The sequence below is a fragment of the Malaclemys terrapin genome, chromosome 1 (genome assembly GCF_027887155.1).
Source record: "Malaclemys terrapin pileata isolate rMalTer1 chromosome 1, rMalTer1.hap1, whole genome shotgun sequence".
NCBI lineage: Eukaryota > Metazoa > Chordata > Testudines > Emydidae > Malaclemys > Malaclemys terrapin.
This window is the reverse complement of record NC_071505.1, coordinates 243,191,572-243,215,134: the sequence shown is the minus strand read 5'-3', so window position 1 is coordinate 243,215,134 and position 23,563 is coordinate 243,191,572. Positions and strand designations below refer to the sequence as shown.

The following is a 23,563-nucleotide window of genomic DNA, read 5'->3' as shown; positions in this document are numbered from 1 at the left end:
GAGGGGGGGGGTGTCTCGCGTGTCCGGTAGCAGCAGTAGCCGTAGTGCGGAGTCTCCCCTGCACCTCCTGCCTGACGCGGCTCCCTCATGGCTCGGATCGGTGGCGGCCGCTGGCTGCTCCTGGCCGCTGTGCTGCTCGGTAAGAGGCGTCGGGCCCGGCCGCGCCGCTTCCCCCGGGAGGGGCCCCGATCTCCGGGTCGGCGGGGGCGGTCGCGGTTCGCCGGCTGGGGGGGGCCTGGCTGCGCAGCCCGGCGCGGGTGGCTGGTGCCCACCTGGGGGCTCTGGGCCCGTCCCGCGCTGGGGCCGGCCTGTGACAGGTGGGTGTGCCCAGCCGTGGCGCTGCGTCCTCGCAGCGGCTGCCTAGAGCGGGGCCGGGCTGTGAAGCGGCTGGGGGTGGTGCAGCCAGCGAGCAGCGCAGCCTGCCGGGGGGCGGGGAGATTCAACGCCTCGGCCAAAACCCATCCCGTCTCCTTCAGCCCCTGTGGGGCCTGAGCGAGCAAATCCGCCCTTCAGCGCTGCCGTGGGGGTAGGAGAGGGGCTTGTAGCGTCAGGCCAGAGGAGTTTGGGTGGATGTTGGGCTCTGTTCCTGCCCCACACTGAAAACCTCCTTTGCTCTTATCTTGTTTTCCTGTGCAGTTTTCTATTTTAATGTTGTAACTCTAAACTTGTTGGGGTTCAGGTTTCTTGGCAAGATGCTCAACCTTGTGTGTTGTCCTTGGATTTGCCAGATAAACGTACGCTACAATTTAAGGGCAAGTTTCTTTCCTGGGTGGGGATGGTGGAGGGGTCCTCAATGGAGGATAAGTATAACAGAACCCACCTCCTTTGTGCTCCCTGGGCCACGAAATGAGAGGCAGAAGTTTAAACTTGGAAGCGATGTAGTAATACCCAGCAGAGCTCCCCTGCCTGAGAGAAATTCTTTGAACATACACAGTCAAATTACAGCCTTTTATGTTATTTGGCCCGTAGGTGTCTTAAAATCAAGTATTTAGGGGACTTCACTGCACTACAAAGTTCTAGTGCCTGAATATGACTGAACCATTAAGTTAAATGACATGGTGCTGACAACTTTAATGGTCAGTGTAGATGGGACAAATATAGTCAATGTTGTGTTTATAATGCATTCAGAGTGTCACAGTGCATTGATATCTGGCTGATTCTGCAGACAGATGAAACGGTAGCTCTCAGATGTAGTGAACTTTCCCATTTGTTTTAGGGGCTTGTTGCCTAATGTGACTGTTTCAAATGACAACAGTAGTTTCCTAATGAATACATTCAGCAGAAACAGGGGAGGGTGCAGTGGGGAATGGAATTAAACTTTCATCCCCCAAATGTTGCTACTGATGAAATGTGGAGGGAAAACTTGCAGGGAGGGGAAAACTGAATTCAGTATCACTAAGTAAAGGATCCTCTATTGACTTGGGGGAAACAGTAAAAGGAATGAGTTTGTGAGGGCAATGTGGCCTAATTTTGGCATTACTGTTGTATGTTGTAGGCAGGGCTGTCCTTACCCATACGCAATGGCCCACACCCCAGCCCCGCCTCTTCCCATCCCTGCTCCATCCCAGCCCCGCCCTCAATCCCCTGAGGAGTGCAGCAGGGCCAGGCCTGCAGTCACCAGCAGCAGGAAGTGCAGCAACCTGGCCCCATCCGTGCCACTGGTGAGTGCTGGAGGTGGTGGTTCCCCCTGCCCCCCAAGTCAGCTCTCACCACGGAGGCCTGGGGCCCCACCCCCCACATGGGGAGGCTGCGTAGGGCCCCAGAAGAGCTAAGGAAGGCCCTGGTTGTAGGTGCTTCTTTCACTTAATTCCAGTCTAAGGTGCAACTTTGAACCTTGCCAGTGATGTCTTGGCTCTCAGTTCTTGCATTGGGTGTGCTGATTAAACAGGGTCATCTAACAGTCACTTGCTGGAAAGCACTAACTCATAAAGGCAATTGAGGAAATACTTTTCAGACACAGTAGATGCAGGAACTATGTGGTTAATCTATTTGTTTCTCTTTAAAATGCGCATTGGTCATACTGGGGGACAATACAGGGATTGTTAGGCTAGAAAGCTATTGTCATAGGTTCATAACTGCAGATGGTCTGGATACCAACACTGTAGAACTCTGGAGTTTGAAAACCCATATCTGAATCTTGCAGCTTTAGTTCTTTTTGAAAACTTAAGTTGCAGGGAACTTGTACGTGAATGTTTCAGAACAACTTTGTACTGTTGCTAATCTTATCTTCACCGATGGCTTGTTGAAGGATGCTGTTCTTCAGATAAAAATCCTATATAGCTTACAATGTCCCCTAATATATCAAATCCTGATGAGCCATTAGAGTGGACTTCTATAACTTTTCTGGCTTCTTCTGAAGAAACACGGGTCTGGGACAATGTACTTGGCACAGTGAAAACTCTTGACGGTGTAATAAAGTGCAAATGTTAAGTGGATCCTTTAATCATCCTCTTCCAACTGAGATGAGCTTCCTAGGTGTCTGTTCAAAGGCAGCTGAGTTGTGGCGTTAAGGGTTTGGCCCCTGACCAAATGGCCTTACTAAATTTTCATGGGATGCATGGCATTGGTTACAAGTAGCACTACATGGTCTGCTGGTGAGCTAACTTGGTAAAAACTATTTTCCTTGAGATGCCAATACTAGGAGCCGAAACTAAACCGCAGAGGATACGTCTACATGGCATGATGGAGCAAGCCATCCAGCCCGGGCCAACAGACTATGTTACTGGGGTTTGCTCTAGCTCTCTAAATTACATCTCTGGCTGTGAAGTTTTAAGCATGAGGTTGGACTTAACAGCTTGAGCCCCAGCCCGAGCTGTAACTTGAAAGTACTGTCTACATGGCTGGTTTTAGAGTGCTAGTCTGATCTCTCGACCCAGGTCTGACCTGAGGTGCCTCGGGTAGCCCACAATGAAAATGCCACGGTCAGGGCAGGCTGCTAAAAGGAGAGCAGATTCTTCCAAAACTGGTGGTTAACAATGTAGTTAGTCACCAACCAGCCACAAACTGCTCCTGATTCCCCCACACTCTTTATTAAGAAACAAAGAAAAATAAATCGCACAGCCCCCTTTATTGCATTCCAGTTCTCTGGCTCCCAATCGGCAAGTAAGACCGTAAGAGTGGCCATACAGGGTCAGACCAAAGGTCAGTGTAGCCCAGTATCCTGTCTTCCAACAGTGGGCAATGCCAGGTTCCCTAGAGGGAATGAACAGAACAGGCAATCAGCAAGTGATCTGTCGCCCATTCCCAGCTTCTGGCAACAGAGGCTAGGGACACCATCCCTGCTTATCCTGGCTAATGGCCATTGATGGACCCATCCTCCATGAATTTATCTAGTTCTTTTTTTAACCCAGTTATAGTCTTGGCCTTCACAACATCATAATAGATGCCCAGTAAGGTGGGGAGTTATTTAAAACTCTACTTACTATACAAAATGTTCTTCTGATCCCCAAAGGGTCATCCATGTTACCAGATCAATAATAGTTTGGATCTTACCCAAAATATCCTGCTGCCAGCCAATCCTTTGGTATCTAAAACTAAAGGTTTTATTATAAAAGAAAGAGAAGAGAGCTGTTAAATGGTCAAAGCAATCCAATACGTACATATGACAGACTTCTTAGCAGCATTGGTGAGTTTGCTGGCTTGTAGAGTCCCTCTGGAACACATCCACATGGATGGGTCTGTTAGTCCTTTGTTCAAAGCTTCAGTTTGTAGAGAAGTTACTCCAGAGGTGAGAAGCAGGATAGAAGACAAAATGGAGAAGATGCAGCTGCCTTTTTTTATATCCTTGCCATGTGGCTTATCCATTGTTTGTCCCAAACACAAGCTCACAGCACATGGGCATGGAAAAGCATTTGGAGTCCCATGTCCACAGATGTGTCCCTATATGTCGTCCTGCTGACTCATAGGTGTAACCCCTGCCTTTTCTCAATGGGTTTATTGTACAGCTGATTGTCCTTCATGGGCCATTAAGCAGGCTAGATAGAGCTGATGTAACACTGTCTGGGAAGTGAGGGGTTTTTACCCATGAAAACTTATGCCCAAATAAATCTGTTACCCTTTAAGGGTGCCACCGGACTCCTTACTGTCTGGGAGTGTCACCCAGAAACACAGCACAAGTTTGATATACAAATATACCACACATAATCATAACTCGCAATACATACATAAACCTGATTATCATATTTAGCCAGTCATAACTTTTCCACTGATGCCTTACATGGCATATCTTGTCTTTGAAATTTTGTAATACTGATAGCAATAATATTATAAGTGGTCACCCATATTCCATACAGCATCACACTGGGCTGGAAGGCTTGCTGCAAAATGCTGCATAAATGTACCCTGAAAAGACAAAAAACATAAAGCTGCAGAAAAGTTACCTTGCTAGAGAGACAACTAGCATTTTTTTCAGCTAAACTAGATGCCCAAATTTTGATGGGATTATGGCTTCTTTCTGGTACTAAAGATGCACACTTTTCCAGTAGCTATTTTCATTTTAACTGCTGTCAGCTGTATTCTTTCCTTCCAGGTCACACATAATCATTTTAAAATGAGTAGTGGCTTCAGCGAGAGGTGTTGTGACCAATTCTGCTTTAGCATGTAAACGAGTCCACCGCCAACCATAAGACCATAAAGCTTAGTACCAATTTTAAAACCTATCTGAATGCTTCATTGCACCATCTTTATACTGAATTGTACATGTTTCAAACTACTCTTTATTCATGTGGTGAGACTTTGGCGTGCCAAATGTAATATTTGAACCCTTTTTTTATACTTTTGCTTAGTAACTTGGAGGCATGTTTATAGTTTTAAATAGCTTTGGTTGTGATGTGGATCACAAGGTGAGGATGACTGGTTGGTTTGTTTTTTCTTTGCTCAGCTTTTTCTACCCTTCATTGGCAATGAATAACAGAGTACCAGGTAGTACTGACAGCCTTATTTTTTAATGAAAATGTAACAAGTGTAGTAGCACTCCTTCCCTTTGATCCTAGAACATTCAGCTGCAAATGTGATGTAACATTCCACAATGGGTAATGCATAAGAAACAAAGACAATCTTGGCATTCAGGCTTGGGCACAGCAATCTGCATTTTCATCAAGTGGAAGAAAAATAATTAAGAGGATTAAAATTCCGTTCATTTCTGATAAAGTGGGTTCTAGCCCACGAAAGCTTATGCCCAAATAAATTTGTTAGTCTCTAAAGTGCCACAAGGACTCCTCGTTGTTTTAGTTAATTTCTAGTTTGGTCAGATGGCCCTTTCTAAACAGCCGTCTTGAAAAGAGCACTTAAGGAAGGCATGTACAATTTCTGCATGAAGGCTGAAGGTGCACCGGATCGTTTTGTTTAGATTAGAATGTGAAGATGGTTCACTGAACCAGTTTGGTCTGCACCTCTTCTGTTATCTGTTTTTCTGAGGAGACTTTTCTGTTTAGTTCACTGTCAGCCCTGAGTTTGAGGGTATTCCCCACCCTACCCCATCCCGAAGAAAAAATGTGATTGTGGGCTATCAACCGGACAAACATTTTTTCATTATTTTTTTGCTCTTTTAGAGGAAGAGAATCCTGTTGTAAAACTCTTGAATCGAAACTTTAAGTTTCACATACCAAATGGAACTTGATGCAACTTCACAGTGACTTGACAAACCACGCTTGCAGCTGCTAAATGGCCTTTTTCTTGTTTTATTTAAGCTGGAAAAGTTGAGTGAGTAAACATTGCAGCAGACTTTGACCTTGTCTTTATAGTGGATTTGAGAGCTAAGAATCTACATAAATATTTCCCCCCATAACTGATGTGAAACATTTATTACACTAACATGCTTGAAAATCATGAGTCAAAATTAAAAATCGAATCCTTGGTAAAACTTGCACTGCATGTTGATATTCCACATGATTTCTGCTCTGCCTCTCTGGCGAAATACATTTCTTTAGCTCTATATGGAGTATGATGTAGTCCTCTCTGCTTCATTCTCAAACTCTTACCTTCTGGCTAATAGTTTGGTTACCTTAGGGTAAAACACTTTTGGAGAGTATTTCCATTAGCCTTTACAAACCTGTTAACTACCATGAGCTAATTGGCTATCAGTTAACTCATGGTGGAAATCTAATATAGACCGATAAAGATACCAATAATTAGCAAACACTGTCATGAAAAGTATAGCATAAAAAACAACCCAGTGAACTACATTCAATATTCTGTTTACATTTAATATATGCTGTAATACTTTGAATTGAGTTTCAAAGACCAAATTTTAGCCTCAGTACCCCACTTGGGATTTCAGTTACTCATCCTTCCTCAGAAGGGAAGCCTGACCAGGCTGGGTGCTGTAGAGAATTCTCTTATCCTCTTGGAATAAAAGGAGTCTTTCAGAGGGTTTTTTGTTGGTGGTGATTGTTTTTAAACTTACTTTGACTCTTTAGGTTCATCTACAGCAGAGAAAAAAGCTGTTGCCACTGCTGCTTCAGGCAACTGCAGTGACTGCAAGACACTTCTGTGTCTGTCCTAACACAATACACATGTGGTCCATGTACCATTGTTACATCTCAGGTCAAGTCTTAACAAAGTTTGCACGTGCATTGGCCACTGCATTCACTGTAACACCAGTGTGGATTGGAACAGGTTTTACAGCTGCATTGGTGCAGTTGGTCCCTCCCTCCCACTCCCTGTTCTAATTGGGTCCGAAGGCAGTTGATGGGGGTCTACTCTTGGATCTGCCCATTGCTGTTCCCTGCTGTCCTTCCTCTCTACTCCCAAAAAGGTGGAGAGAGGTAGACTCATAACTTAATGTATGTTTGTATTGCTTCTGTAAAAGCAGCAGAGAGTCCTGTGGCACCTTAGACTAATAGACGTATAGGAGCATGAGCTTTCGTGGGTGAATACCCACTTCTTTGGAGGCATGTAGTGGAAATTTTCAGAGGCAGGTATAAATATGCAAGCAAGAGTGAGTCAGGCTAGAGATAACGAGGTTAGTTCAATCAGGGAGGATGAGACCCTCTTCTAGCAGTTGAGGTGTGAACACTTATGTAAAAGGATAAATGGACACAAATCAGATATTAGGAATGGCAATATACAAAAACCTGTAAGAGAACACTTCAACCTCCTTAGACACACAATAGCAGATTTAAAGGTAGCTATCCTGCAACAAAAAAAACTTCAGGACCAGACTTCAAAGAGAAACTGCTGAGTTTCAGTTCATCTGCAAATTTGACACCATCAGCTCAGGATTAAACAAAGACTGGCTAGCCAACTACAAAAGCAGTTTCTCCTCCCTTGGTGTTCACACCTCAACTGCTAGAAGAGGGCCTCATCCTCCCTGATTGAACTAACCTTGTTATCTCTAGCCTGACTCACTCTTGCTTGCATATTTATACCTGCCTCTGAAAATTTCCACTACATGCATCTGAAGAAGTGGGTATTCACTCACAAAATCTTATGCTCCAATACCTCTAATCTATAAGGTGCCACAAGACTTTTTGCTGCTTTTACAGATCCAGACTAACACGGCTTCCCCTTTGATACCTGTATTGATTCGAACTTGCATGTCACAAAACGTCAAACCTAACCAGGTGCTGTGTTGTCCTCCTCTCCTGTTTCTCAGGAGAGTTAACAAATGCACATTAAACACCCGCTTAAAATAAATCTCGTTGTTTATTTGATATCCCATGATTCAAATACTGCTGTTCTCTCACATCCCTCTCCTCTGTCTCCTCAATCCTCTAACAAAGGTCTTGTACTGGATGTGCCCCTGGGATGCTATTACTGGGGTGGGGGAAGCTCTTCTCTCAAGTCTGGTATGGACCACTCCGCTGTCTGGATGTAGGAGGGAATGTTAAAGAAGCTGTTAATTCAGCCGTAAAACAGGGCCCTAGGCTGCAGGCCCTAGTCAGCCATTGAAGTGACTGTGGGTTGCAGGTTCTAACCCGCAACCGGAAGTACAAGATGACAGACAAACATCTGACTTATTTAGACAAAAATCAAACCAAATTCCTTACCTCCTTGGAGCATTGTTCTACCAATAAGCACCACACCACTTGGGAATATGCCCCTGGCCCAGAGTCTGTCTGGCAGAAGGTACAGGCAATTTCCTGCTACACTCAAGCCATAGTATCTGCATGCACAGCTCTTGCATAGTGGAAAGCAAATGTTAACAGGTCCAAATAACATACCGTCAATTATCCAGCAGCTCAAGAGTGCTGTACAGAAGTTATGGGACAGGCACCAACTTGCACAGATTGTGTTGTGGCAAGTATTATGTGTGCAGTGCCTTTGTTGGCACACACACTGGGCTTATGGTTATGGCATGCTGAACCATTGCAAGGCCATAGTGTTCTGGCAATGGTTAGCTACGCTACCTGGAAATAGTGACATTGTCCATAGCATAGAGCCCTTAAGTGACGCCTGTAACGGGACTTTCATACTGTAGTGAAACCGATTACAATGTGAGATTTCAGTTGAGGTGGATTCTGGTGGCTAACCCCCTTCCTCTCCCCTCCCCAAAAAGGCATAAAACTATTAGGGGGAAACCCCAGCTGCATGGACAATGTGAATCCAAGCTAAACAAAACTGTTACATAAACTCTAGTTCTTTTAAAAACTAATCTGCTGGCTTGAGATCTCTGTGTACCAGGCAGAACTCTAGAATCATGGAACAACCCTAATAATGAAACTGCAGCAGCAGAGTAAATCATTAACTCCTGCAGGCAGCAATTTGGGCAGTTTTCTTTGGGAACAGATACACTAGGGTAGTCAGTAGGTGGACTGTGGCTCAAATCCAGACCTCAAGATACTTTTGAACTGACCCTGAAATCTTTTTACTTATCATTATTCTTTTATTGTTTTCTTCAGAGCCAGACCTGGACCATGACAAAAAATAATTGACTACCTCTGGCATACACTGTGACAACTGAAAACATGTTTCAACAAACATTTCAGTTTCAGTAAGCGCTAAACCCCTTTTTTTCCCCCTCTCTCTTCCTCCCCCCCCCCCCCCCCCATTAAACCTGTTCTCTGTCAGAGGCTGGATATTGAATTTAGTGCACCCAATCTGAAAGGGTAAATCCTATGTTACAACCTTTTATAGATGTAATATTTGAAACTTTCTCTGAGGGTGAAGAAAAGGGAAATCCTGAAATTCTATTTGAGCAGTAAGTGAAAGTTACTTAGCAATGAAAAGTTTAAACAACTAGTATTGTTTTTCTTAGTGAATTGCCTGGTGGCCTGTGTGTGTCTACTTGATTACACTGGTCTACAGTTTTTGAGAAGTCATCTGCTTCAGAGATAAAATGAAACAAAAGGCAAAAAACTGTTCTATACATAGTTTAGACCTATTCAGTGTCTACTCAGCGCTTCTTGGCTTGTCTCGTGTATTCATTAAATGGAGCATCTCTTGTCACTGTCCAGCAATAGTCTGCAAGCATTGATGGGCTCCATTTGCCCTGATAGCGTTTCTCCATTGTTGCAATGTCCTGGTGAAATCGCTCGTCCGCAGTTCGGTGGAAAAAAATCTAGATGAGAGTGCAAAAAATGTATCTTTAGTGACATGTTGCAACCAAGGCTTTTGTATGCCTTGAGGAGGTTTTCCACCAACAACCTGTAGTTGTCTGCCTTGTTGTTTCCGAGAAAATTTATTGCCACTAACTGGAAGGCTTTCCATGCAGTCTTTTCCTTGCCATGCAGTGCATGGTCAAATGCATCATCTCGAAGAAGTTCACGAATCTGAGGACCAACAAAGACACCTTCCTTTATCTTAGCTTCACTTAACCTTGGAAATTTTCCACGGAGGTACTTGAAAGCTGCTTGTGTTTTGTCAATGGCCTTGACAAAGTTCTTCATCAGACCCAGCTTGATGTGTAAGGGTGGTAACAAAATCTTCCTTGATTCAACAAGTGGTGGATGCTGAACACTTTTCCTCCCAGGCTCCAATGACTGTCGGAGTGGCCAATCTTTCTTGATGTAGTGGGAATCTCTTGCACGACTATCCCATTCGCAGAGAAAACAGCAGTACTTTGTGTATCCAGTCTGCAGACCAAGCAAGAGAGCAACAACCTTCAAATCGCCACAAAGCTATCACTGATGTTGGTCATAGTTTATGCACCTCAAAAGTTGTTTCATGTTGTCATAGGTTTCCTTCATATGGACTGTATGACCAACTGGAGTTGATGGCAAAACATTGCCATTAAGCAGTAAAACAGCTTTAAGACTAGTCTTCGATGAATCAATGAACAGTCTCCACTCATCTGGACCGTGAACGATGTTGAGGGCTGCCATCGATGTTGTTGCAGGCTACAAGATCACCTTCCATGAAGACGAATGGGACAAGATCCTTTGACGGTCACGCAACATGGAAACCCTAACATTACCTGCCAGGAGATTCCACTGCTGTAGTCTGGAGCCCAACAGCTCTGCCTTACTCTTGGGTAGTTCCAAACCCTGACAAGGTCATTCAGTTCACCTTGTGTTATGAGGTGTGGTTCAGAGGAGGAGGATGGGAGAAAATGTGGGTCCTGTGACATTGATGGTTCAGGACCAGAAGTTTCATCCTCTTCCTCGTGTGAGACACAGTGATGTAAGCTTTGTTATGATTGCATCATCCATGACTTCTAGGAATAACATGATGCAATTCATATCATGTATAACGCAATACCAGCTTCAGATTGCATCATTCATTGTTTTGCCTAAAAAGCAAGTACTGTCCAAACCCAGTCATAGCCAATCAACAATTTTAAGCATCATTTTCGTTCTCAGTGACCCAGAATTAGTAAAGTTTGACTACATTTATTTCAGAAGCATTTTGGCTGTAGAGCAGTGTTATTTTGTATTTAACAGGGAACTGAAATGGTAACTTTTAACAATACTCCACCAGCATGTTAACATAGCTAAATAAAGGCAGTTCTGGAAATAAAGGCTCCTTCAGTAAGAGATTCAACATACACGTGGAAACACAGACTTCAGGTAGAAATGCAAGTTGCATTGGTTTATTCAGATAGGCAACAGGTAAAGATTCACAAGTGGGCCTTCAGAAAATCAGTCCTATTTATCACTTGCATGTTTACCTGCATTAAGTCACAATTTCTTGAGTATTGTATTTATTGAGCTGTGGTGTAAATCAGTCTTTAAAATTACAAAAAGAACAAGAGTACTTGTGGTACCTTAGAGACTAACAAATTTATTAGAGCATAAGCTTTCGTGGACTACAGCCCACTTCTGAAACCTTTAAAATTACAATGTCTTTGAATACTCTGTACAGTAGTAGCAGTGCAATGAAAAATACTTCCCATGGAGATCACTGGCCTCTCTTCGCTTTCTGTGATCATAAGGTTACTTGTAAACACTAGTCTCTAGAGCTATTTAATTATATACCCTGAAAGTAACCACCAACTTTATGGAACCAGTGCTCTATTGGTAACAAATTGCAACAGTCTTCTTTGGAGCTGTCAACTATTAAACTAAAAGTCAGAAGGTTACATCACCAATTGCTTAAAGTAAACAGGAAAAAAATAGGTCTGCTGAATTAGCCTTTACTACAGTAAGCACAAGCAGTGCTGTAATTGTATAGTATTCCTTAATGAGATGCATTAAGTAAGGCTCAGTTCTAGAGTAGAACTTCTTCCTAGCACTGACTCATTGTAATACATTGGTGTGGGTGTGGATGTACGGTCCCGTCTTTAGCACTGTGACAGTTTATAAATTCTCTTACATCTTATAGATGGGCTGAGACTGTCACATTCTGTAATCTGTTACGATCTGTACTGAAACTGTACCCACAAAATCCACAAACGGCTTCTCCCTTGCAGACTCAAGGGACTTGAGGCTGCCTTCTTTTGGTTTCCTTGACTGTTCTTTCCTAACTCCCTTCCTTTCTGACTGGTCCTTCTGGTATGTTCTCTGCTCTCCCTTTGCTTGTGTTCCCATGTCACTGATCATCTTATACATCACTGTGCCACTTCAATGACCTAATCAGCTCCTGTGGTCTTGAGCCTACACAGTCTACCCTCAACCTACTTCTGACTTCTTCCCCATGTCTATGGGTATGTCTACACTACGGGATTAATCTGAATTTACAGAATTCAAATTTTGGAAACAGATTGTATAAAGTTGAATGTATGCGGCCACACTAAGCACATTAATTCGGCGGTGTGCATCCATGTACCAGGGCTAGTGTAGATTTCTGGAGAGTTGCACCATGGGTAGTTATCCCATAGTTCCCACAGTCTCCCCCACCCATTGGAATTCTGGGTTGAGATCCCAGTGCCTGATGGGGCAAAAAACATTGTCGCAGGTGGTTCTGGGTACAGCCTCACCCCTCCCTCCATGAAAGCAATGGCAGACAACCATTTCGTGCCTTTTTTCCTGGGTGAACAATGCAGACTCCATACCACGGCAAACATGGAGCCCGCTCAGCTCAAGACAGCAGTCATGAACATTGTAAACACCTCACACATTCTCGTGCAGTTTATGCTGAACCAGGACCAGAAAAATGAGGTGAGGAGGCGGCGACGGCAGTGCAGTGACGAGTGATGAGGACATGGACGTGGACACAGAATTCTCTCAAACCGCGGGCCCCGGTGCTTTGGAGATCATGTTGTTAATGGGGCAGGTTCTATCCGTGGAACGCTGATTCTGCGCCCGGGAAACAAGCACAGACTGGTGGGACCACGTAGAGTTGCAGGTGTGGGACGATTCACAGTGGCTGCGAAACTTTCGCATGCATAAGGGCACTTTCATGGAACTTTACTTGCTATCCCCTGCCCTGAAGCGCCAGAATACCAAGATGAGAGCCGCCCTCATAATTAAGAAGCGAGTGGCGATAGCCCTGTGGAAGCTTGCAACGCCGGACAGCTACCAGTCAGTCGGGAATCAATTTGGAGTGGGCAAATCTACTGTGGGGGCTGCTGTGATGCAAGTAGCCAAAGCAATCACTGAGCTGCTGCTACGAAAGGTAGTGACTCTGGGAAATGTGCAGGTCATAGGGAATCCCATTGCAGCAAAGCCATCCACTAACTGTGGTGGGGTGATAGATGGAACCCCTATCCCTATCTTGGCACCAGAGCACCAGGGTAGCCAGTACATAAACCGCAAGGGGTATTTCTCAATGGTGCTGCAAGCACTGGTGGATCACAAGGGATGTTTCAACGACATCAACGTGGGGTGGCCGGGAAGGATTCATGATGCTCGCGTCTTCTGGAACACTACTCTGTTTAAAGGGCTGCAGCAAGGGACTTACTTCCCAGACCAGAAAATAACCGTTGGGGATGTTGAAATGCCAATAGTTATTCTTGGGGACCCAGCCTACCCCTTAATACCATGGCTCATGAAGCCATACACAGGCAGCCTGGACAGGAATCAGGAGCTGTTCAACTACAGGCTGAGCAAGTGCAGAATGGTGGTAGAATGTGCATTTGGCCATTTAAAAGGTCGCTGGCTATGGTTACTGACTCGCTCAGACCTCAGCCAACCCAATATCCCCATTGTTATTGCTGCTTGCTGTGTGCTCCACAATCTCTGTGAGAGTAAGGGGGAGACCTTTATGGTGGGGTGGGAGGCTGAGGCAAATTGCCTGGCTGCTGATTACGCACAGCCAGACACCAGGGCGATTAGAAGAGCACACCAGGAAGTGCTGTGCATCAGAGAAGCTTTGAAAACTAGTTTCATGACTGGCCAGGCTACAGTGTGAAATTTCTGCTTGTTTCTCCTTCATAAAAACTCGCTCCCTTTATTGACTCATTCTCTGTAAGGAACCCACCCTCCCCCCTTCGATCATAGCTTGCTTTCAAAGGAAATAAAGTCACTATCGTTTAAAAATCATTTACTCTTTTTGAATTTTTTATAAAAAAGAGGGCGAGAACCCAGGAGGGGTTTGGGAGGAGGATCAGCGAGAAGGAAAAGGCCACTAAAAAAAGTTTTAAAAAATGACAGCCTTTTGCTTGGGCTGTCCACTGGGATGGAATGGGAGGGTGTACGGAGCCTCCCCCTCCGCATTCTTACACGTCTGGGTGAGGAGGCTATGGAACATGGGGAGGGGGTTATACAGGGGCTGTAGCGGCACTGTTATCCTGCTGCTGTTCCTGAAGCTCCACCAGACGCTCACGCAGCAGCCCCAGCGTTGCATCCTGCCTCCTCTGATCTTCCTGCCGCCACCTCTCATCTTGAGCGTCCCTCCAGTCCTCACGTTCACTGGCATCTTTCCTATACTTTGAAACCGTGTCCTTCCACTCATTCAGATGAGCTATTTCACTGCGGATGGATTCCATGATTTCCGCAAAAATCTCATCTTGTGTCTTCTTTTTCCAATGTCTTATCTGAGATAGCCTTCAGGACGGAGGAGGGAGGCTTGAAAAATTTTGTAGCTGCTGGAGGGAGGGGGAAAAAAGGAGGTGGTTTTTTTGGTTTTTTGGTTTTTTTTTAAAGATACATTTTACAGAACAATGCTTATACTCTTTCACGGTGACCAACACTATTCACATTACATAGCACATGTGATCTCTGTGCAAGGTCGCATTTTGCCTCTTAATATTGAGTGCCTGTGGCTTTGCTGTTAGAGATCACAAACGCAGGTCGGGGCAACAGAATTCGGCTTGCATGCAGCCATGGTAAGCCATTGTCTTTCGGCTTCTGCGCTCTCCTTTCCCACATACCAAGCAAAGCCCGTTGAGTGCTGCAGTTTTCCTGTTAACGTGCAGCAGCAAAAAACTAACCCCCCCCACATCCAATTCTCTGGATAATCGCTTTATCCCTCCCCCCCACCGTGTGGCTGGTATCAGGGAAGATCCCTGCTAGCCAAACGCAAAAAGCTCAGGGCCAGTTCTCCCCCCCTTGCCCCTCCACGCTTGGCTAACTGCAGGGAAGGATTTCTTTTCAGCCACAGGCGAACAGCCCAGTAGGAACAGCCACCTCTATCCCCTTAATTAAATTCCCATATTTCAACCAGGTTACCATGAGCAATATCACTCTCTTGAGGATTACACAGCGAGATAAAGAACAGATGTTGCTTGAATGCCAAACACCGGGACCATACGCTGCCAGGCTTTGTAAACAGTGATACCAGATTACTTGCTACTAGCATGGCGTGGTCAAGTGTCCTACCATGGAGGACGGAATAAGGCTGCACTGCCCAGAAACCTTGTGGCAAGGCTTTTGGAATACCTCCAGGAGAGCTTCATGGAGATGTCCCTAGAGGATTTCCACTCCATCCCCAGACACGTTAACAGACTTTTCCAGTAGCTGTACTGGCTGCGAATGAATCCCAAGCCCTCAGGGCAAAGTAATAATTAAACGCTTGCTTTTAAAAAGTTTTGTATTTTAAAAGGTAAACTCACCTGAGGTCCCTTCCATTGGGTCATGGTCTTGGTTACTGGCTTGGGAGGGTTGGGAAGGTACTTCAGTCAGGCTGAGAAAAAGATCCTGACCGTTGTGGAGAACAGAGCACCCAGCACTCTCTGCAAGCTCGTCTTCCCCGTCCACAGAATCCTCAGGTGTAGCTGATGAGATTGACCATGGATTCCGAGGCGGGAATAGAGGTGGGGTAGTGGTTGGGGGGGGCCCCCCTTAGAATTGCATGCAGCTCGGCGTAGAAGCGGCATGTCCGCGGCTCTGACCCGGAGCGACCGTTTGCCTCCTTTGTTTTTTGATAGGCTTGTCTGAGCTCCTTGACTTTCACAAGGCATTGATCTGAGTCCCTATTGTGGCCTCTCTCCATCATGCCCTTTGGAGATTTTTTCAAAAGTTTTGACATTTCGTCTTTTGGAACGTAGTTCTGCTAGCACTGAATCCTCTCCCCATATAGCGATCAGATCCAGTACCTTCCGTACGGTCCATGCTGGTGCTCTTTTTCGATTATCGGCCTGCATGGTTATCTGTGCTGATGAGCTATCTGTGGTCACCTGTGCTCTCCGCGCTGGGCAAACAGGAAATAAAATTCAAATGTTCGCGGGGCTTTTCCTGTCTACCTAGCCAGTGCATCCGAGTTCAGATTGCTGTCCAGAGCAGTCACAGTGGTGCACTGTGGGATAGCTCCCAGAGGCCAATACCATCGAATTGCGGCCACACTAACCCTAATTCGAAATGACAATATCAATTTTTGGCGCTACTCTGCTCGTCGGGGTGGAGTACAGAAATCTATTTTAAGAGCCCTTTATTTTGAAATAAATCGCTGCGTTGTGTGGACGGGTGCGGGGTTAACTTGATTTAACTCTGCTAAATCCAAATTAAAGTCATAGTGTAGACCAGGCCTAAGCTTGCATATCCTTCTGCATGTTCTGTTAATGCCCTAAATTAAACGCAACAGAAGCTGAACTGTACTTTTTCCTCCTAAACTACCTGGCCTCCTCACTTCATCAGTAACAACTCCACTGTGTTCTGTCGGTCTCCTAATGCTGGAGTTACTCTTTCCCTCTCAGTAAATCTAGTCACTTCCTAACACTTCCCATGCTTTCTCACTGGTTAAAATGCTGATTCATGCCATGGCATGAACTCTTAAAGGGGCTACAGTAAACTGCTCTTCTCCTACAACTTCCTCCTCCTCCTCCTACCTTGACATCACGTAGCAACTAAAATAATCCTCTCCTGCCACTTTAGCTTTGGCCTTTCATTCCTCTTTGCTTAAAGATCAGACTCCTCATCTTTGCTAAGGTTCCACTTCAGTCTCATCTTCCACTCATTGGTCCTGAACTCTCTCACCTTCTGGGGCTCTCTCCTTTCATTGTTGCTTCCTTAATCTCTGACTCTGACATTCATTCCGCTCTTCATGTTGCTCTTCCTTGGCCTGGAATGACATCCTTCCAGTGTGCTAAGCCTTTTCTCTCTCCCTGCAATCTCATATCAAACCCCACTTCTTTCCACTGCTGGCTTCTGTTCCTGTGCCACCTGATCTTAATTCTAATAGCATCATGTTTGTTTAAAGGCTAGAAATCCAGCCATCTGACTGTGCAGCTCAGTGGCACCTAAATATGCGGTAGATTTTCAACCCATAACTCTTCACTCTTTTCATTTGTGGCTCTCAAAGCACTTGCAAAGTATGGGCAAACCCCAGTATCCCTGTTGTACCGATGGGCAACCTGAGGTATAATTTAAATGTAGTGCTGGATCCTCCGCTAATTTAAACCTGAGCTGTTTCACAGCATTCAATGGAGCCACATAGAATTGGTGGTCTTTTTCCCAAAAAAAGGCTTTTTGACTATAAAATAGACTTTCATGGACAAGCCTCCGATTTGGTCAAATCTTTCTGATTTTATTGAAAAACTGAATGTTCATTGTTGGTTTAAAAACTCCTAGTTTTTGGAAGCAGGAGTAAAATGTGAGCCCAGTGCAGTGCTTCCTTCAAAATCAGAAGGCCTATGGACCTTCCCCAGCCCCCCCGCAAGGGTTTAGGTACTGCCTCAAGGTGTGTGTTTTGTGATGAACCCTGATTGTGGAATCATGGAATAATGGAGATCCTGAAATATAAACACAGCTTACAAAACCCTACAAAAACTATCAATATTCACAAAAAGAACAGGAGTACTTGTGGCACCTTAGAGACTAACAAATTTATTAGAGCATAAGCTTTCGTGGACTACAGCCCACTTCTTCGGATGCATATAGAATGGAACATATATTGAGGATATAGATATAGATATTCAGTGGATCAAAGGCAACTAAACAGTGTCCTTCACCCTGCCAATCCTCACTGTGCCAAGTCATGTTGATGAAACTTGCAAAATACCCATCCTGGTGAGATGGGATCAGATTGCTGCTTGGCTGTGTGTAGGTGCCTGGCTTTATCCCCACAGCTCTTTCCCATCATAGGGAAGGAGAGTGACAGATTGGCTTTTGTCAAGGGCTGCTGGGTTGGGAAATAGTGAAGAATCCCCTCATTCTCAAGTAATGTGAGGGAAGGGAGGTGTCATTCTTATCCTCCTGCCCTCTTACTAACTAACCAGCCATTCACTCATTTTAGCACTGACTTTTGTATGTGTCAGTAGCTCCAGTGCTCCAGGTGAGCTGGACATGTATTGGGAAAGATATTTATTTCCACTAATAAAGACAATGGAATGGGAAACTGACCATTGGTAGCTTAAAAAGGCATTCTGTGCTAAGATAATGGGAGATGGCTTCCACATGGAAGATTTAAAGTAGGGCTGTCAAGTGATTAAAAAAAATTAATTGTGATTAAATATGCAATTAATTGCACTGTTAAACAATAGAATACCGTTTATTTAAATATTTTGGCTGATTTCTACATTTTCAAATGTATTGATTTCAGTTACAATACAGAATACAAAGTGTACAGTGCTCACTTTACATTTTTGATTACAAATATTTTCACTGTAAAAACCAAAAGAAATAGTATTTTTCAATTCACCTAATGGAAGTACTGTAGTGCAATCTCTTTATCATGAAAGTTGAACTTACAAATGTGGAATTGTATTTAAAAAAAAAAAAGTTTATTTTTTGAATTAAATATAAAACTTCAGAGCCTGCAAGTCGACGCAGTCCTATTTCTTATTCAGCCAATCGCTCAGACAAATAATTTGTTTTACATTTGCAGGAGATAATGCTGCTCACTTCTTGTTTATAATGATACCTGAAAGTTGTTACCCAAAATTGGGCCAGCTAGTAAGTTTAGGGAGGACTAATGACCCACCAGAGTTTGGCAGAAAGCAGCACGTTTTTTATACTGATAGCTAAGCTCAAAAGAAGTGGGGGAGCTCGCACTCGCATACTCGTGCTCCCAGGAAAAGCACGGCACTGGAGATGTTAGGATCCTTGAAAGTAAGTGTCCCAGTGCAGTGATGGACAGTGTGATGAAGGTAAGCCTTCCCGAGGCACAGCGAACCACTGACTAGGTGGTCTGGGCAAAGGGCCTTTACGGGAGGTACAATCTTGGGCGTGCACTACTGAGCACATGGCCCCTTCCCATTTAAGGACCTGCTCCTCATAGTCTGTGACTAGAGGTGACTTGGCCACATCTGGTTGATCACACTCCACCTCGGACAGTGTCCATACAGTGGGTGTGTGAGTGCTGCCCAGTTAGAGTCCCAGACATCTTGTCTACCTGGGAGCTCTTCTGATCTTCCAGCTGTTCAAGCAGCCCATTCATCCCACAAGCATTCCAGGAGGGAGGGGGAAAGGGAAAGCCACTTCACAGGTATTCAAAGAGGGAGAGGAGACAAAAGGGAGGGGGTGGGAGTGTAACAGACCTTTTTGAGCATACAGCTTGTACATAGCATACAGGTCATTGCTGCTCCTACAACAAAAGTGAGAACAGGTATTTGTATGACATTGTTAGCCGGTATTGCAAGATATTTACATGCCAGGTGCGCTAAAGATTCATATGTCCCTTCATACTTCAACCATCATTCCAGAGGACATGCTTCCATACTGATGACGGGTTCTACTCAATAACAATCCAGACCAGTGCAGACTGATGCATGTTCATTTTCATTATCTGAGTCAGATGCCACCAGCAGAAGGTAGGTGTGGTTTGGTTTTGGGCGATTCGGGTTCTGTAGTTTCTGCATCATTGTGCTGTTCTTTTAAGACTTCTGAAAGCATGCTCCACACCTCGTCCCTCTCAGTTTTGGAAGGCACTTCAGATTCTTAAACCTTGGGTTGAGTGCTGTAGCTATCTTTAGAAATCTGATACTAGAGCCGCATTTGTGTGTGTTGTCAAATCTGCAGTGACAGTGTTCTTAAATCAAACATGTGCTGGGTCATCATCCTAGACTGCTATAACACACAATATATGGAAGAATGCAGATAAAACCGTAGAGCAGGAGACATACAATTCTTCTCCAAGGAGTTCAGTCACAAATTTAATTAATGCATTTTTTTAAACCAGCATTATAAGCATGTCCTCTGGAATGGTGGTTGAAGTGTCATATGAATGTTTAGTATATCTGGCACGTAAATACCTTGCAATGCTGGGTACAAAAGTGCCATGTGAACATCTTTTCTCACTTTCAGATGACGAAAATAAGAAGAGAGCAGCATTATCACCCATAAATGTAAACAAACTTAAGCCATTTGCTAAGAAAAACAAATAGGACTGCATGGACTTGTAGTCTGTAAAGTTTTACATTGTTTTGTTATTGATTGCCGTTATGTAACACACATCTACATTTGTAAGTTTGCACTACAATATTTGTATGAGGTTACTTGAAAAATACTATTTCTTTTGACATTTTTACAATGCAGATATTTGTGATCAAAAGTAATATAAAGTGAGCACTGTACACTTTGTATTGTGTTGTAATTGAAATCAATATATTTGAAAATGTAGAAAAAAATCCAAAAATATTTATTTAATTTCAATTGGTATTCTATTGTTTAACAGTGCAATTAAAACTGTGATCTATTGTGATTAATTTTCTTGAGTTAATCGCGTGAGTTAACTGCCATTAATCGACAGCCCTAATTTTAAAGTATTCCTCCCCCGCCCCCAGAGTACAGAAGTACTAACTAGTGTCTTCAGAACACACCCACAGATCTCTCTGCAGATAAAGATGAAACTGTTTTCATCACAGACTCTCTGGACTGTAACCTGTCACTTCAAGACTTTTATCCAAAGCTTTTCTTGCACCAGTTGGAGAGTTGTATGCACCAGTCCTTCTCTTGGGCTCTAAAGTGAGCACTGTATGAGTGTGTCTATACATACAGTGCTGTAGTCATGCAGCCGATACAGCTGTGCCATTGGAGGGTGTGTTGAAGGTGCTTTATGCTGACGGGAGCCCGTCGGCCTAAAAATGCCACCTCCACAAGCAGCTGGAACTGTGTCTGCAGAAGCTCTCCCACCAATGTAGCGATGTGCAAACGAGCGACATAAGTTAACCGACCTAAGCGCTTGGGAGTGGAACGTTCACAACCTTGAGCGACATGAGTTTTTTGTTGACCTAGGCTATGTTTACACTACAGCCTATGTTTCTTCAAGTAACACTTTGTTTGAAACTAACTACTTGCCACTCTTAACAGTGTTTTTACAGATGTCCTCGTCAGCATTTGAAGTGACAGATCAGAGTGGTAAAGTCTGCATAATAGCTAATCTGTCAGTGTCCTTCTCAGTGGAATACAGCACAAAGAGTGGTCAACAGGTAGGAGCAGTAGCTCAATGTTTACTTCTAATTTGCATTTTAAACAGGCAGACTGATGTTGGTGCAGGTGGGTTCTGTTAGAAGTTAAAGCAAACATTAAGCCAGAAAAGCTGCTTGCGCAAACAGTGCTCTTTAAATCTTTTATTCCTCCTTGCTTCTGGAAGAATGGCTCTCTGACGCTTTATTTCCTGAGTAGACTTTGGGAAAAACTAATAGTACTAAGACTGCCAGCTGCTGCCTGAACTTGAGTGATTTAATTTATCAATTTGGGATCCTAACATCAATACTAGAAGCTGCTGCATTTTGCTGCTGCTGAAGGGTGCATTTAATACTTCAGATTACATAATACACTAGACCAGTGGTCCCCAAACTGTGGGGCATGCCCCTCTAGGGGGCATGGAGGAATGTTCCGGGGAGGGGGGAAACGCAGCAGGACCCAGGCCAGACCCCACTGGCACTGCCCAGCTCTACTCCCAGCCTGGCTCCTGGGGGGTTGCATTGTGAAAAGTTGGGGGACCACTGCACTACACCAAGAGCAGCAACGTTTAGTTTGCCTTACCTCAGTATAGACAATCTCTCAAATCCTGCAGATATTGCTGTTGGCTTCTTTCCTAAATTGTGACCTTCAGTTTAGCGGACAGTGTGCCCTTCATACTGTGATTCTCCTGCTTTGTGTGTGCACTTAATCTGCTTTTATGCCAAGAAAAATTTTAGACCCTATGGACCGCTTCAGGAGAATTCTCTAGATGTCTGTCTGCCAGTTGTATAGCTAGACTCCACTTGAGTCTGCTTGGTTTTGTTTTTTTATGAGAGCTCCAGTGTATTGGGACAATTGCTGAAGCTGCTAGGTTTACCTATCCAGTTTGTAGCTCAGTTATTAGGTCAACAAATGCTATGTGCTCATTAAATACTCATTTGAGTATTTTAATTGTCCACTGCTTTTAGTATTCCTTTTGGAGACAGCATGATACAGCTAGCCTTGCCACCTGGCCAGGTTTTCCCAGCATGTCCCTCTTTTTTGTAGCCATCCCTGGAAATCTGTAAAGGTTTGTACTACACACGGCAAGCTGTCTAGTCTTATGGGCTCAGGATCATCCAGGTGTCTCTTTTTTGTATCTCAGAGGTGACCACTCTAGGTCCAGTGGACAGGGCACTGGGTGGGGAGTTTAGACCTGGGTTCTATTGGCTCTGCTCTGCTACTGACCTGCTGTGACCGTCAAATAATTTTTGCCTGTGCCTTAGTGTCCTCATCTGTAAAATGTACTTACGTTAGCCCTTATATCTAAGGAGCTCTCAAAGCATTTTACAGAGGAAGGGAACAATTGCCCAAGCCAGTCTTTTTCCATATGTAAAGCAACATCTAAAACACTGCATCTGCATTATGCCAGTTTCAGTACAGCACTGCCAATTGAATCTGCTTATTTCAGTTGAAATGAAGCGCTCTTCAGAAGCAGCTGCAAACTGTTTCTGTAAGATTATTTTTGCTTCCCTTATTCTGAAACTTGGAACACTCACCTTTGAGCATACTATTACCTTAGCTTAGTTCATGTCTCATAAATATACTATCACTAAAGCTGAGAGTAAGTAGCTTTTGAAATTTAAAACCTTTTGCATGACATACAAAAAAGTCTTCAGCGATCTCAGTGAGGAGTTAGTTGGTTCAAAGTCTGTTGTCCACATTCTTCATATATTCCAGTGGACTTTATTTGAAATGTTGCTTTCGTTCTAGAGTTGAAAGATAGTTAACTTGTTTGCAAATCAACTGCTTAGTTACTTTGTGCTTCACTTGACTTGATACAGATTTTACACTAGCAAGTTCATTATTCCTAAAGTGCTGCAATGATCATGCCAGATAAAATACAGATCATGAAATACAGAAGTTCAGATCTTGAATTATTTAATTTTTATAGAGAAAACAGTCTAATAAAATCTCCATATCTATAAATAATTAGTAGCACCACTGATTTAAATCATATTGCACCAAGTGTCAGTGATTATCCTCTTTAGGGAAGTGTCTACTGGAAATCAATTAAGGACTGATTCATTGCACCTGCTGCCCTTCTGGCTGAAAAAAATAGAGCTTGTAGGCAAGCAGCTCTTCAAGTTTCACGTCCACTGATCTCACTTGTGTTTAAAACTGACTTGGATTTAAATTAACTTCTTTTAAAACCACTGCAGTTAAAGTTGTAACCCTGGGTACTATTGCAAGTTGTAGGAGTGTATAATGGGTAAGATCTTGTCTGCCTGTCTCTGTCAGCCCTCCAGGATATCACCCTAAATTCACTGCATATCCTAAGGCTAGGAATCATGCTAAAAATCTCTCTCAATCATTCAGTTGAATAAATTGCACCTGCCATGGATGAAGAGAACTGGGAAGTGCTGTATACTTCAGCACTGAAAACTAAAAGGAAATCCATATGCTGATTGGTAGGATGTCTGTTTGGGCTGCCTTCATGGTAGATAGCACTTGGCCAGGGCACCTAACTTTAAAAAAAACAAAAA

The 23,563-nt window shown here is 43.9% G+C and overlaps 1 protein-coding gene across 1 annotated transcript in view; it reads left to right on the top strand.

Annotated features, from left to right (window-relative positions):
* Nucleotides 1-23,563, top strand: part of LAMP1 (lysosomal associated membrane protein 1) — a 34,804-nt gene continuing 11,241 nt past the window's right edge. Inside the window, exons 1-2 of the mRNA XM_054011125.1 lie at nucleotides 1-139; nucleotides 20,943-21,061. Coding sequence (XP_053867100.1) covers nucleotides 88-139; nucleotides 20,943-21,061 — 171 coding nt within the window. The 5' untranslated portion in view covers nucleotides 1-87. The remainder of the gene's footprint in view (nucleotides 140-20,942; nucleotides 21,062-23,563) is intronic.